At 47.6% G+C, this 14783-nt stretch overlaps 1 protein-coding gene across 5 annotated transcripts in view; it reads right to left on the bottom strand.

Moving 5' to 3' along the window:
- Positions 1-360: 360 nt before the first annotated feature.
- Positions 361-14783, bottom strand: part of St3gal2 (ST3 beta-galactoside alpha-2,3-sialyltransferase 2) — a 54316-nt gene continuing 39893 nt past the window's right edge. For 4 of the 5 annotated variants that reach the window (XM_006530786.3, XM_006530787.3, XM_006530788.2 and 1 more), the window contains 5 exons: positions 12057-12250; positions 6823-7002; positions 5186-5231; positions 4756-4875; positions 361-4317 (listed from right to left, as the gene is read on the bottom strand). In XM_006530786.3, the coding sequence (XP_006530849.1) occupies positions 4144-4317; positions 4756-4875; positions 5186-5231; positions 6823-7002; positions 12057-12250 (714 nt within the window). In that variant the 3' untranslated portion in view covers positions 361-4143. The remainder of the gene's footprint in view (positions 4318-4755; positions 4876-5185; positions 5232-6822; positions 7003-12056; positions 12251-14783) is intronic. The other variant, NM_009179.3, reaches the window with a different exon arrangement.

The following is a 14783-nucleotide window of genomic DNA, read 5'->3' as shown; positions in this document are numbered from 1 at the left end:
CATGCTTTTAACCTCTGAGCCATCTCTGCAGCCTTTATATTATCAGTTTTTAAAACTTTGCCAATCTAGGAGCTGGAGAGAAGACTCAATAGTCAGGAGCACTTGCTGCCCTTATAAAGGACCTTTGTTTGAGTCCCAGTGCCCACATCATGTCAGGTCATTCACAACTGCCTGGTACTTCCTTTGCTTCAGAGGAAGCTGGTACCTCTGCTGTCCTTGGGCACCTGGCAGTCATGTATACTCCACTCCCAGAGATGTAAGTTACTTTCAATCCCAGTGCTCTGGTGACAAGATCAGTAGTTCCTGAATATCCGGAGTTATATTAAGAGAACATGGCTCAAAAACAGAATTAAAACCATCTTTCTTGGGAGTCATTTTTATGTTCATTTAGATCTTAAGATGTTGTATTGGTGCTCACCTGTGAACCTCGACAGTGAAATAAATATCAACTGAGCCCAGAATTCAGGGATTTAGCCTATACAACAATAGGAAAGGACAAAGATCAAACAAAACATGTTTAGACTCTTTTGGATCTGAAATATTTTGGTTCCACAGAAGAGAAGTACCAGATAGATGTGTATGTAGGCTAGAGTTTCAGCCCTTGAATGATGGTGAACACGGGAGAGCAGGTATGAGATTGAAAATCACGGTCTGCCTAGAATGGGTAGTGCAGAAGACATCAAGGTTTGCCTGTGAGTGTGCAGGTGTTTGAGTGCTGTGGGGAAGTTTCAAAGAAGGGCAAGAGAAGTGAGAAGGCACAAAACAAGATGGAGCAATAGTTACTACCTGCACTCACCTAAATGGTGACACTGAAAGTGAACATCTCTTAAAAACAAGGCAGAAAGGGCTGGAGAGAGCTCAGTGCCTGACACCAGTAGTTGCTCTTCCAGAGGGTCTGGGGTCAAGTCCCAGCACTCACATGGCAGCCCAGAACTGTAACTTCAGTTTCAGGGGATCTGACACATGCAGGCAAAACACCAACACATGTAAAGTTTTAAAAGGGAGGGGGGTGGGGGCTACTGAGATGGCCCCAGCCCCCCTCCCTTTTAAATGGTTAAGAGCAGTGACTGCTCTTCTGAAGGTCCTGAGTTCAATTCCCAGCAACCACATGGTGGCTCACCACCATCTGTAATGACATACCCTCTTCTGGTGTGTCTGATGACAGTTACAGTGTACCTACATATAAATAAATCTCTAAGAAAAAGAAAAAGGGAGGGGGTGGGATGGCACACTCCAGCACTTTCAGAGCAAAGGCAGAAAGGCCTCTGGTTTTGAGGCCAGCCTAGTCTGCAAAGCGAAACCCTGTCTCAAAAAAGCAAAATTAAAGCCACATGGCAGGCCATCTCTGGTCTAAGAATGGAGTAAAAACAGCTCATCCCAGACCATTGCTGTTTCTACCCAGCTACCCTCGTGCAATCCTGATAGGTTTTATGAACATAAAACTCTACATGCTGCCTTCCACATTGGTCTCCTATCTATTTTAACAGAACAGCCCTGCCCCAGTCTCAGAAACCATAATCACAGAAGAGTTAAACGACCAGAGGACAAAACTTATGTATCTGATGTCTGTCAGTTTTTTTTGTTAAATAGCATATACCCTGGAACCCACGAGGCAGAGCTGATGGATCTCCTAGGAATTTGAGACCAGCCTGGTCTACAGAGCATAGGTACAAGACAGCTGCTCTCTCAGAAAATCAACACTAGTTTAGTGTACCTCCTCAGCCTCGCTAAGACTGCAGGGATGAATCACAGCAGCTGGGGTGGGGGAAGGTAATCCATCTGTACTGTGATGATGCACACCTGTAGTCCCGACACTTGGGAGGCAGAGGCAGGAGGATTTCTGAGTTCCAGACCAGCCTGGGCTACACAGAGAAACCTTGTCTTGAAAAGACAAGAAGTACTACTTACTACCTGTGGGTTTGGTTTTTTTTTTTTTTTAATTTAGTTCTAAGATCCATACGACCTATTTTAGTGAGTAGTTTAAGGTGCAGACCCAACATTCCCCCCTGTTTTCCAGTTACCCTACTGAAGTTTAAGCATTTATCCTTAGTGACAGGCAAAACTCAGAGAGGCACTATCTGCCCTCCGCAGCTCTCCCAGAGAACTCTTCCTTTGCATAGCACTTTGTACTGGCAACAAGCTGTGGGCCACACAGCACGATTGGGCTAAGCAGAAAAATGTCAGAACTCGTGAGAGAACTCACTAGAGATTTTTTGCTCCTTTTTTTCCCCCTTAAGAAAGGTCTCATGTAGCCCAGGTTAGTTTGAAAGTTACCATGTAGCTGAGGCTAGCCTTTAACTTCTTTTCCTGCCCCTCAGCCTCTCAACTGCTAGGATTAAGGGCACATGCCACCATGCCTGACATAATAAGTTGATTTTTTTTTTTAAACCATAATACTCAGAGTCCTTAGGGGGGACTTCAGTGAACAGAGCCCATGAACTAGACTCCTCAGCCGTAAGAGGGTATCAGAGTTGTGTTGTTCTCCCAAACACCCTTACCTCCTTAGACACCTAGGATGGTGCAGTTCAGAACAGATGAGTGACTCTATGGGCTTTGTTCTTTTTAATTCAGGGAAAGAAACGGAAGGGAAAGTTGAATGTTTAAATAACTCTAGAAGAAAAAGATGTAGATTCTGGGACCTACCTTTTCTAGAATGGGGATTCATGATTTAAACAAAACAAAGGGAAGAAAAATAAATTACTCTTCTCAATACTGTTTGGCATAATTGCATTGCTTTCCCGTTTCTCATCACAGCAGCTTGAGAGCAGAGATGAGACAGGCAAAAACTGGAACGGTGACTATGTGCGATGGTTCGAGCCCTGAGAGGTTCTGCTATACGCCCCTCCCTTTTTTTTTTTCCTCCACCCGTGCTTTTGAAACTGGGAAGGAACAGACTCGAGCAAAGTTCTCCATGTATTAGTTTTTAGGGTTGTTGCCTCATCCCAAACCTCTTAACACTCTCCCTTATGTGTGACTGTCCCCCAACCAGGCTGCTTGGTAATGTGAACTCATTAAGAATGGGAAATATTTATGTGGACGCTGCAGCAGGGACGTGTTTTCTGCGGCCTGAGACATTCACTGAAGCCCTTTCTCCCAGTGAACCTCAACTGTGACCAAGTCATGCAAGTAGCTTCCAGTTGTAACCCCTGATTCTTGACTGAGCGGCCCTTCTGGAGCTGGAGAGTAGGTTAGAACAGGCGAGTAAGCAGGGTAAAGGTGCGGACAGGAGGAGGCATGCAGGGCAGCCACCAATCCGCTCCTCCCCAGCAAAGCTCCGAGCCATCTGCGCGAGGCCCCGCAAACAATTGTCAAGCAATCTTGGTTGGATCGCCATCCCTGGCAGCTTGAGGGTAACTAAAGCATGAGTCCAAAGCAAATCCTACCCCCAAGCAAGAGGCTGCCTGCTCCTCTTTGGGGTGACAATGAAAGAAAACGGTACATGCTCAGGGATCTCCTTTCCAGCCAACTGTCCAACCGTGTTGCTCTCTCGCGCCTTAGGGCTAAAGACACGGGTCACGTGTGGGAGAGCAAAAGCAGCCGAGTCAGGGTGGTCTCACTTTGTCTCCGAATCAACAGGTGAGCTGGAGAGGAGGCCCAGGACCTAAGGACAGACGCTGAGAAGGTGGTAGGAGACAGGAGTGAGGGCACATGTGAGAGAAGCACCTTGCATGTGACCCGGTGAAGCTTCCTACCCGTTCCTGACACTAGTGAGGCCCTAGGGAGATCAACCCAACAGGGGGTGAATTCAACCCCCTACTACCTGGTGCGCCACGGAAAGCCCTGGAGAGTGTCTCACCGGAACCACATTTCTTTGGATGGCTTCACTCACCCACCCGGCCTAAGCTGGAAATGAGCAGTTCAAGGCGCTCCTGCCCAGCCCCAGACCCGCCTCTTAAAAAGCATCAAAATTCTTATCCAAAGCAGGTTTAGGGGAGGGGGTCGAGGCCCGCCGCCTCCCAAGGCCATGATTGGTGGAGACGGCGGCGCCGGAAATTCTCCTTGAGTTGCGTGATTGGCTAAGAAAGAAGCTCCTCCCAACTGCAGCACTGATTGGTTGCTGGGGACGGCGCAGTCTGATTGGTGGGCTGCAACCGGCGCTTGCCGGACCCAGAAGTGACTGGTTCTGAAGGCGCTCAGGGCCGCTCAGTTCCCTCGGTAGACCTCGATCTTGCTGGCCTTGGCCAGCATGTCGATGATGTGGGCTTCGAAGTCGGCGTCATGCACGCCTGTCTTCCGGAACTCGCCCGCGTACCGGTTGTTCTCCCAGTAGTGGTGCCAGTTGCCTCGACTGTCGGCCCCGAACCCATACACGTTCACCTGTGAGGAGGGTGGCACAGGGGTCACTGGGAGTCGGGGGCGTGGTTGGGGACACCCAGGCCTGACATAAGGGCACTGACTCAGAGGGGACTTCTGTCTCTTTCTCATTTGTGTTTCGCTTTTTCACGACTGGGTCTTATGTAGCCCAGGTTGGCCTCAAACGCTGCTCCTGTCTCAAACTCTCCGTATCTGATTACAGGTGCCACCATGACCCTGCTAAAAATGTGCCTTTTAAATGAAGTAGTTTTGTTAGTAAATCTTAAAAGGTAATGACGATGGGAAATGCAAAAATATTGTTTATAGGAATAACAGATATGAAAAAACATGGTTTCTGTTTACAAAAACTACTTCCCGGGAACCACAGCTAAGATGGGGAAAGGGCTGTTTCCTCTGTTTATGGTTCTCCTAATTCTGCTCTAGACAACACCGACTGCCTACCTCATCACACACATGTAGTGCAAAGAAGAGCACCAGCATTCCTGTGGAAGGGTAGCGCCCGTGGTGCTCGGTCCACCTGTCGTGAATGTACTTGAAGAAGGCTGGGTTGTAAATCTGGACCTGCAAGGAGAGAAAGGTACATGAAGGGCTTGGAGGTCTGGAGATTTGGGCCAGGCTCTGAACAGCTTCTAGCAGTTCCTCGGGAATGCAGCACATGGGTATTCCTAGGTTCTTGTGTTCATTGTAGGGGTCAGGCATACCAGCAGATGCAGATCCCACACCTGCCCCCTCCCCCTGCACCCCCAGGACAGGATTTCTCTTGGGTAGCTCTGGCCATCCTAAAACTCACTCACTCTCTTGGCATCGCTTGAATAAGCCAGCATAATTTCCATGGTGGTGAGAGTCAAAAGACAGGGGGTAGAGAACTTACCTTCTCTTTGTCCACTCGAAGGAAGGACTTCACTGGGGCATAGGTGCTGCAAGAAAACAGGAAAAAAAACCTTTCAGATGGCAACACATTTGCTCCTGATGACCAAATAGTGACACCCTCACAATTTCTAGACTGACCTATTCCCGTTGCATGTTCGCCACTGCAGGGCCATGATAAAAACCTTCAGTGGCTTTCGGGATAAAATTGGGATCCTCTAGTCAAGCCTAGGAACTTGCAGTTTCACCCTTTCTCCCCTAAGCTCTCTGTTGGGAAACTCAGCATTTGGAATAGCTGATCTCAAACTCGCCGTGTGTGTGTGTGTGTGTGTGTGTGTGTGTGTGTGTGTGTGTGTGCCTACTTTTTATGTCAACCTGACGCAAGCTAGCGGCATCTGAGAGGGGAGAACCTCAATTAAGAAGATGCCTCCATAAGATCTAGCTGTGAGGCATTTTCTTAATTAGTGACTGATAGGAGGGTCCAGTCCATTGTAGGTGGAGCCACCCCTAGGCCGGTGGCTCTGGCTTCTATAAGAAAGTAGACTGAGCAAGGCATAAGGAGTAAGCCATTGCTAAACCACTTTTGGCCTTCTTACTACTTTAAAAAAAATTTTTTTTTACTTTAATCCCAGCACTTGGGAGGCAGAGGCAGGTGGATCTCTGAGTTCAAGGCCAGCCTGGTCTACAAAGTGAGTTCCAGGACAGCCAGGGCTATACAGAGAAACCCTGTCTCGAAGAAAAAAAAACAAAAACAAAACAAATCAAATAAAGCTGGGGAGATGGTTCAGTGGTTACCAGCATTTGCTGCTCTTGCAGAGGAATCAGATTTAGTTCTCAGCACCCACATGGAAGCTCACAAACACCTGTATAACCCCAGTTCCTGAGAATCCGATGTCCTCTTCCAACCTCCTTGGGCTCTTGCACACATACAGTGCACATATATACACTCAGTCACATTCACATAAATGCTTTTTTTTTTAAATGTAAGCCAACAAAACCTGACAAACTTTTGGTAAACCAGGCCTTGTGACACAGACCTGTGATCCCAGTCAGTAGGGGAGCTGAGACATGAGGATCACAAGTTCAAGGCCTGCTTCAGCTGCAGAGAAAATTTAAGGCCAGTTTCAGCAGCTTATCAAGAGCTTGTCTCAGAAATAAAACAAACAAACAGCAATAAATAGAAAAGGCAACCAGGGATGGAGAGATGGCTCAGTGGTTAAGAACACTGGCTGCTCTTCCAGAGGTCCTGAGTTCAATTCCCAGCAACCACATGGTGGCTCACAACCATCAGTAATGGGATCTGATGCCCTCTTCTGGGTTGCATTAAGACTGAGTACTCATATACATACAATACATACATAAATCTTAAAAAAGAACAACAACAAACCCTCAGTGAAATGAATTGTCAGGGTTGCCAGCTGTGATAGAACTGCCATCTCAAAGACAGTTACCAGAGAAAAAAAACCCCACAGCCCAGAGCTGTACCCTGAGCTGCACCACAAGGGAAGTGACATAGAATCAACTCCATTTTTGAGCTCCTACTTCGCACTAATTCAATTAGAGAACCTTTTGAACTCAGAGACAAGCCCTCCCATAGAACTCCTGACACCCGTGTGCTACTCAGCCAGCAAAGAGGCTCACAATCGGATCTGTCCTGTGGAGAGGGCGCTGGCAATCCACATTAGGTCCAGGGCCTTGAAGGGGACCAGCACGAAGCTGACATTGGCAGGCAGGTTCTTGGCACTCTCTGGGTACATGAAATGGTGAGTTGTTCGGCTGCCAACATCCTTCTCAAAGCCCACAGTCGGTGCCTGATTCATCCTAGAGAGAGAGGGAGAGAGAGAGAGAGAGAGAGAGAGGTGTGAGAAGGAACTACCATGAAACGTGGTGTGCGGGTTTTACAGGATAATTTGGCACTCACCAAAAATAAAAAAGGAAGTTGGACATGACGGCTAATGCCCATAAAGTTCTAGCTTTCAAGAAGCTGAGGCAGGAGGATTGCCACACATTTGAGGCCATCCTGCACTACAGCGTAACGTAACACCTGTCTTAAAAAAAAAAAAAAGGAAAAGAAATAAAATGACGTACACTTTGGCTCAGCAATGGTTGCTTAAGTAAAGATAAAGACTATTCTGTTAATCAAAGAACTGGGGGTACAATCTGTACATTCACCCACCGAATACCACTTAGGTACCAGGATGGAGTAAGTGTTACATGTTGGTAACAAACCCAGCTCTATTCAGTGAAATATCCTAAGGATGGAAAGTACCCCGATTCCTCTTTGAGACAGGATCTCATACAGCCCAGACTGGCCTTACATTTGCTGTGTATCAAACATCGGCTTTGAACTCCTGACCTCCTGCTTCCGCCTCCCAAGTGCTGGGATCACAGAGATGTACCCGTGTGCCAAGACAAGCCTCCCATTTTGGTAAACATCTTACATCACAGGCTCTAAGCACGAGCCTGTTGGTCTTGCTTCTTGCTGTTTAAGAGGACATTGCAGCATTCCTACCACAGTAGGGTGACCAGAAGCTCTGCTCCTTCACTATGGCACAGGGATCCGGGAGGGAGGGACAGTCTCCATGCGCCCCCCTAGCTTTCAGGCCAGCTCTATGAAACTGTACAAACATCGAATCAGAGTAGCTGGCACCAATCTCAGGAATGGGTGTAGACTTCCTATGCCACAGAGCACCTCTTGCTATTTTCCTCCTGCTCCTCTCCCAACATCTCAGTTGCCTGTGGATGGAAAGGGCACGAAGGACATGGAAGAATTCGGCTGGTGTTACCAAGCTGGACCGATGCTGGAATCCAGATTTAGGCTTCTGAGGACCTAAGCAGCAAACTTTATCTGTTGTCGTCGTTTTTGTTTATTTGTTTTTGAGTCAGGGTTTCTCTGTGTGGTCCTGGCTGACCCAGAGCTCACTCTGTAGACCAGGCTGACCTGTAACTCATAAATCCGCCTGCCTCTGCCTCCTGAGTGCTGGGATTAAAGGCGTGCACCACCACCACCCAATACAAGAGACAGATAGACCAAGCCCTGAAGATCAAAGAGCTGTGACTATCCAATTTTAGGGGGAAAAAAGGTTTGAAAGCAGCCTACTTGGGAGGAGGAAGAAGAGAAGTCAATGGTGGGTGGGTGAGTACGATCAAAACTAATTATATGCACATATGAAAATATTGGAATGAAGCCCACTGTTTTGTGTAATGAGGGAAGATAAAGGGTACAGTTACCCCAGGCTGGCTCACTGATTAGCCAGTCTACTCAGAGTCAAGAAGTGTCCCCCTGGTCCTAGTGGCGGGACCGTCAGCTTCCTTCACTCCTCTACTACCGGCTTCAGGCCCCAGACAGCAGGGGGCAGGGAATGAAGATCCAAAATAAAGTCCAGATGATGTCGCACAGCCTCCACAGGAACAGGGAGGGACTTGGCATTCTTCTGGAGACTGTGACTCATTCTAGATAAGCCAAGTTGGAAAGGGGCCAGAAGATGACATCGACCTCTGGGGCATGGAGCCACGCATTCCAGAAACCTATCTGCTCCCAGCTGCCCCCAGCAGCCAAAGAAAGGCTGGGCAGGGTGGACCACACTTTACTCAGGGACAGTGTCTGGCTGCCTCATCCCTTTCCTTGTGCTTCCATCGTGCCTTCTGTCACCTGACAATGCCAGGAGCTGGATGTATCTGCTGCCTAGAGGAAGTAAGAAAGGCTCAACTCCAGTTGGGTCATAAGCGGAGAGATCAGAGAATTTACAGGTGGAGACGACAGCTCGAGGTGAGAGGACAGATCTGGATTTCACTGCTCTCCCTGATTCTGGGGTGAAAGGTTTCCTTTCTGGTTCCCAATCAAGAGAGATCTGCAACCGGCCACCATCTGGCCCTTTCTATAGACCACACACAGACAGACAACTACCATCTGGGTCACCTTTTCTGCCCAGCGATTCTAGGGACCACTCCAAACATTGTATCTTGAGCCTGCCTCATGTGAAGGAGAATCTATGGGTGTGTCCGCAGCGAGGACACCCACATGTCAGAAGGCACAGCTTTTGGGCCACAGGCTTTGACCCTGAGGTTTCCCAACCATCACCGAGGAACCATATATATGATAGAGTTGGCCAGAGAAGCAGGTATTCAGGTATCTGAGTTTCCTTGGGTTTTCAAAGGGCCCCAGAGCTGAAGGGAAGCAATGGGAGCCTCGACCCCCTAATCTTGGCCACCTTCTCTCAGTAGACAGAGTTCTTGCACCAGCTTTCGGCTTCCTTCCCTTTAAAACCCCAGGAACTGGAAAATGAGGATAATCCAGGTGGCTCTGGAGTTCTGGGGGGAACTCAGCATTCTATTTCTACATCTGTCACCGTTCCTCATCTCGAGGAAGATCTTGCAAAGGAAAAAAAAATACGGAAAGCCTCAAGAGATAAATTGCTATGTTGGTGTTGCTATGGAGACAGCAAAGGTTTCTACGACAAAGGCCTTCTGCCTCCCGGGAAATCTGGTCTTTCTACAATGCCCATCCTAGGTGATGTTTAGCAAAAACCTGGCATTTTCAGTATTTTATTTACTCATTCATTCATTCATTCATTCATTCATTTGTGTATGTGTATATTTGTGTTTGCATGTGTTGACAATGGAAATCAGCTTCTTTTGATTCTCCTTTATTTCTGTGTGTGCTTGTTTTTGCCACGGGGACATGTGTGGAGATCAGAAGACAGAGTCTGGGGTCAGTCCTCACCTCTCTACCTGAGGCAGGGTCTCCTTACCACTGTGTTGGCTAGGGTAATGGGCGCTCAAACTTCTGGAGAATGCCCTGTCTCGGCGTCTCAGCTCCCTATAGGGCAACACTGGAATCAAAGAAGCCTGTGCTACAGCATCTGGCTTTTATACAGGCTCTGAGATTCCAAACTCAGGTTGTCAGGGTTGCTCAACAAGTGCATTTATCTCTTGGGCCACTTCCCTAACCCCCACCTCATTATTTAAGACAGATTTTCTTTCTGAACCAAGGCTTACAATTTTGGCTAAACTTGATGACCAGCAAGCTTCCAGGATGTACCAATCTCCATACCACCAGCACCGGGGTACAGGAGCTTTGGGGGGGGGGGTGTTGTTTTTTGTTTTTTGAGACAGGGTATCACTATGTAGCCATGGTTGGTTTCAAACTAAGAGATTCGCCGATTTCTACATTCCAAGTATTAGGATTTAAGGTGTGGGCTACTGTGCCTAGCTTTGAGATTATTGTTTTGTTTTGTTTTGTTTTGTTTTTCAAGGTAAAGTTTCTCTGGGTAACAGAGCCCTGGGTGTCTTGAACTGGCTTTGTAGATCAGGCTGGCCTTGAACTTGAGAGATCTGCCTGCCTCTGCCCCCCCACCCCCAAGTGCTGGAATTAAAGGCGTGCGCCACCATGACTTGCTTTGAGATTGGTTTTTTTTTAAACCAGAAGCTTTCTATGGCACCTCAGGCTGGCCTTGGACTTGGGATATTTCAGTCTCACCTTGCAGGAGCTAAGATTCATGAATGTGTGCTACCACACCTACCTTACCCTTTTGAAAAGAAGATGAGTTGATTTAGTGATTTAGTGTACCTCAAGGGCAGTAGAATGGACAATAATAAGAACACCTCCTGCCACCAGGAGTTCAAGGCCAGACTGGTTAAGTTCTAGGATAGCCAGGGGTGCAAAGAGAAACCCTGCCTTGAGAAAACAAACACACACACAAACAAACAAACAAAGGAATACTTTCTGCTAGTAAAGTTTTTCTTTAAATATTTATTATTATTTTAAATTATATGTATTTTAAATTATGTATACATATTAATACACTATGTATATATAATATTACATGTATACATGTATTACATGTTATATATGTGTATATATACAAACATACACATATACACACACATATATGGGTGTAGGTATGCGCATGTGAGTATGGATACCCAGGGAAGCCAGAGTAGTCAGATCTCCTGGTGCTGGAGTTACTGGCAGTTGTGAGTCATGTGACAGGCAATGAACTTGAGTCCTCTGGGAGAGCAGCTTATATTCTTATCCACTGAGTCAACTCTCCAGCCCCAGTGACTGACTGTATGTATTAAGGTTCTTCTAACACCAAACACACAGGCAGGAGTATGCCACTGACCCTGGTGTGTGCACTGTTCAGGATTGACCCCAGAGTTTCGTGCATGCCAGGCAACTTTTAAAAAAAGATTTATTTTTTTGTTGGGCAGTGGTGGCACACACCTTTTGGGAGGCAGAGGCAGGCAAATCTCTGAGTTTGAAGCCACTCTAATCTTCAGAGTTTCAGAACAGCCAAGACTACACAGAGGGGGAAAAAGTGTATTTTGTATGTATAACTGTTTTGCCTTTTATATGTATTTGTAACACCTATGTCAGAAGAAAGTGTTGGATCCCTGGAAGCAGAGTCAGGTGACTTTTAGCTTCCATGTGGGTGCTGGGAACCAGGCTCCAATCCTCTGCAAAGGTAGCAAGCGCTCTTAGCCACTGAGACACCGCTCCAGCTCCCACAATGTGTATTGTGAACACTTACTCCACACCCAACCTGAAAAACCTGGGAAGAGAGACCAGGACTATTAACTGAAGCCTCTGGATGCTGGCGTCCCTTAGCACACTGGGCAATTAGTACTTGTACCCTAGCAGAAAAGATCAGAGAAGACTGGCAAGATGGTTCAGTGGGTAAAAGAGCTTGCCACCAAACCTGAAAATCTGAGTTTAGTTCATAGGACCCACGTGGTGGAGGAACTCCTACACGCCGTCCTCGGCTATCCTGAAAACTAAATAATGTTTAAAAACAAACAAACAAAACCCAAAGACACAAGGACGCTTCACGCATCGATTTCCCTGTCCCCCTGCCTGTTCCGTGAGAGCTCACCTCATGATAAAGTTGTGGCTGTCCACTTCTTGTCCATAGCCAGAGCCCCGAAGGTTGCCTGAGTTCCCGACCACAGCACAGCGCCGGCACTGTTGGGGGTCCCGGAAGCGGTAGGGGTTCTCGCCAGGCACGATCTGGAACAGTTTTTCCAGCACTTCGTTGGTGTTGTGTGACTTGAATTGGGGTTGTAGCATCTGGGCAGGGGAGGGAGATGGCTGTGAGCGTGGGGAAACCCTCACCCCTTCAAGGCTCCCCTCCAATCAGAGCCATACGGACCTCCTCGCGCAGGGCTGTCTGGGAAGCCCTTCCCCGAGCACTGAGAAACAACTTCTCGCTTCACAGTAGCAAGTCTTGACTCTCAGTCAGTCTCACTATTGAGACCAGTACCCAGTACCCTGCCAGACAGAAGCTGCCTCTCCAATGCTCCAAAGAGGCTTGGGGTGGGGGTGGGGGTGGGGTGTCCGAGTGCTATTAGAGGCATTCTGGAGGGGTTTATGGTCCTGGGCCATAAAGCAGAGAAATGCACTTCAGGAGTCTTTCCAACGGTTTCCAGGAGTCCACCTGCGGGACTTGTCTATAGGCACTCTGAACCTCTGAGAAGTGCAGGAAAATGTCCAGGAGAAACTAAAAATATAGATTTCACATGAAATCCTCTGAATGTTAAATATTGGTAGTATAAATATTTTTAAAGACACTGGGCTAGACTTGTTTCATGATATAGGGCCATCAACTAACACTTTGAAATACTTTGAAACTAAGACTTTGAAATGCCATAAGCAAAAAGAAGCAAGCCTGCCTGCTCTCCAGAGCGAGCTCTAGGACAGCCAGGACGACACAGAAAAACAAAATGGAATAAAATAAAATAAAAAAAAAAAACCACTGAGAGCTCTCAGGAGGCTGAGGCCAGAGGATCCTAAGTTTGAGGCCACGGGGAAGACAGAATGAAACCCTGTCGCAAAGGAACAGAGCAGTGTCAGGTATGGTGGCACACGCCTCCGCACTGAAGAGGCAGAGACGGCAGATCCCTGTGAGTTCAAAGCTAGTCTGGTCTACATAGTGTGTTCCAGGTCAGTCAGGGTTAGATAGGACCCTGTCTCAAAACAAGAACAAAAACAAGCCAAATGCAATGGTATATACCTATAATCTCAACACTCAAGATTCGGAGGAGAGTCAGGCCAAATTATGGATGTCTCAAAAATAAAAAAAAAAAAAAAAAAAAACTGGGCAGTGATCTCTGTGCTTGGGAGACAGAGGCAGGCAATCTCTGAGTTCAAGGGCTAGAGTGAGTACCAGGACAGTCAGGGATACACAGAGCAACCCTGTCTCAAAAACAAATAAGCAGAGGCTGGAGAGATGGCTCAGCGGTTAAGAGCACTGATTGCTCTTCCAGAGGTCCTGAGTTCAATTCCCAGCAACCACATGGTGGCTCACAACCATCTGTAATGAGATCCGATGCCCTCTCTGGTGTGTCTGAAGAGAGTGACAGTGTACTCATCATATATATAAAATAGATAAATAAATATTTAAAAACAAGCAAGCAAAAAACAAAAGCAAGAAAAGCAACGCTGTGGACCAACAAGCAGAGAGAAGTCACTCTGGGATGGAGCACTTGCCTATATACCCCAAGGCCTGCCCTTGACACTCAGCAATAACAGCATTGCTGCAGATGGAGGCACAGCCCCCTGGGTCTGTGGACAAGTAGGAGCTGCTCAGGGAACCCGACACCTTTCTGGAGCAGAAGTCTGCCTCTGAGACAAGAATTCTCAACCCTGAGACAAAGGGGTTGGCTGTGGGGCACAGGAAGATGTGTGGACTAAGGAACATGGTACCCAAACAGGCTCTGAGTTCCATTCCTGTGACCAGAGGCCTGTCTTATCCCTGAGGAATAAGGCCACTGCTGAGCCTATAACACCAGGCAGACACTGGGCACTTTCTGAACCTTGACTTTCTCCATAAAACAAAGTTGTAGCCGAAAGTGACGGCAGGCAAGACTCTGCTAGAAGGTCCTGTGGGCTCCTCTGGACCCGTGTTCCACAGACACTGGTCTTGGAGGACTCTAACAGTCTGGGCCAAGACATAGGTTCTGGACAGCTGTCTTGATAAATGTGGACATCCTCACATCCATGAAGAATGAGAGGCGAGGCATCTTGCTCCTATACTGGCAGGAGGAACAAGGACCAGGAATTGCCTCTCCGTGCCAGGGAGAGCAGGCATCCTACGGGCTCTATTCTTGGCCCAGGAGGCGACCAGATGGCCTTGTAGAACCTGGGAAGTGATGCTCCAGCAATGATGGGGGCAGGGTGGAGGACATGAAAAGCAGAAAGGTCTTGCTTGGGACATCGGAGACCAGAGGTGGACCTGTTATGGGGCCCTCTGAGGCTCCTGTGCCCCACCTCCCATAGCGGCTGAGGCTTACATTACTCTCCCAAGCCAGAGCAATCTTTCCCAGCAACTGTGAAGAGCCAAGAAGGACTCTTGAAGTGTTCATAATTACTCTGAGCCAACGTTTACCAATTAGGATGTTCAGTCTTAAAATCTATTATTTCTGGGATAGCCCAGCAATAAGTAGCTATCATACATGCAGTGAGGGCCTGAGTTACAGATCCCCAGCACCTATATAAAAGCCAGATTGGGGGGTGGGAACATTTCTGTAACCTGGTGCCAGTGGTATGCAGAATCTCACAGGCCGGCCAGCTTAGCCAAATCGCCAAATCACCAAGCTCCAGA

This window comes from Mus musculus, chromosome 8, assembly GCF_000001635.26.
Source record: "Mus musculus strain C57BL/6J chromosome 8, GRCm38.p6 C57BL/6J".
In the NCBI taxonomy this organism is placed as follows: Eukaryota; Metazoa; Chordata; class Mammalia; order Rodentia; family Muridae; genus Mus; species Mus musculus.
The sequence above is the reverse complement of the archived record's forward strand: the minus strand, read 5'-3'. Positions and strand labels throughout refer to the sequence as shown.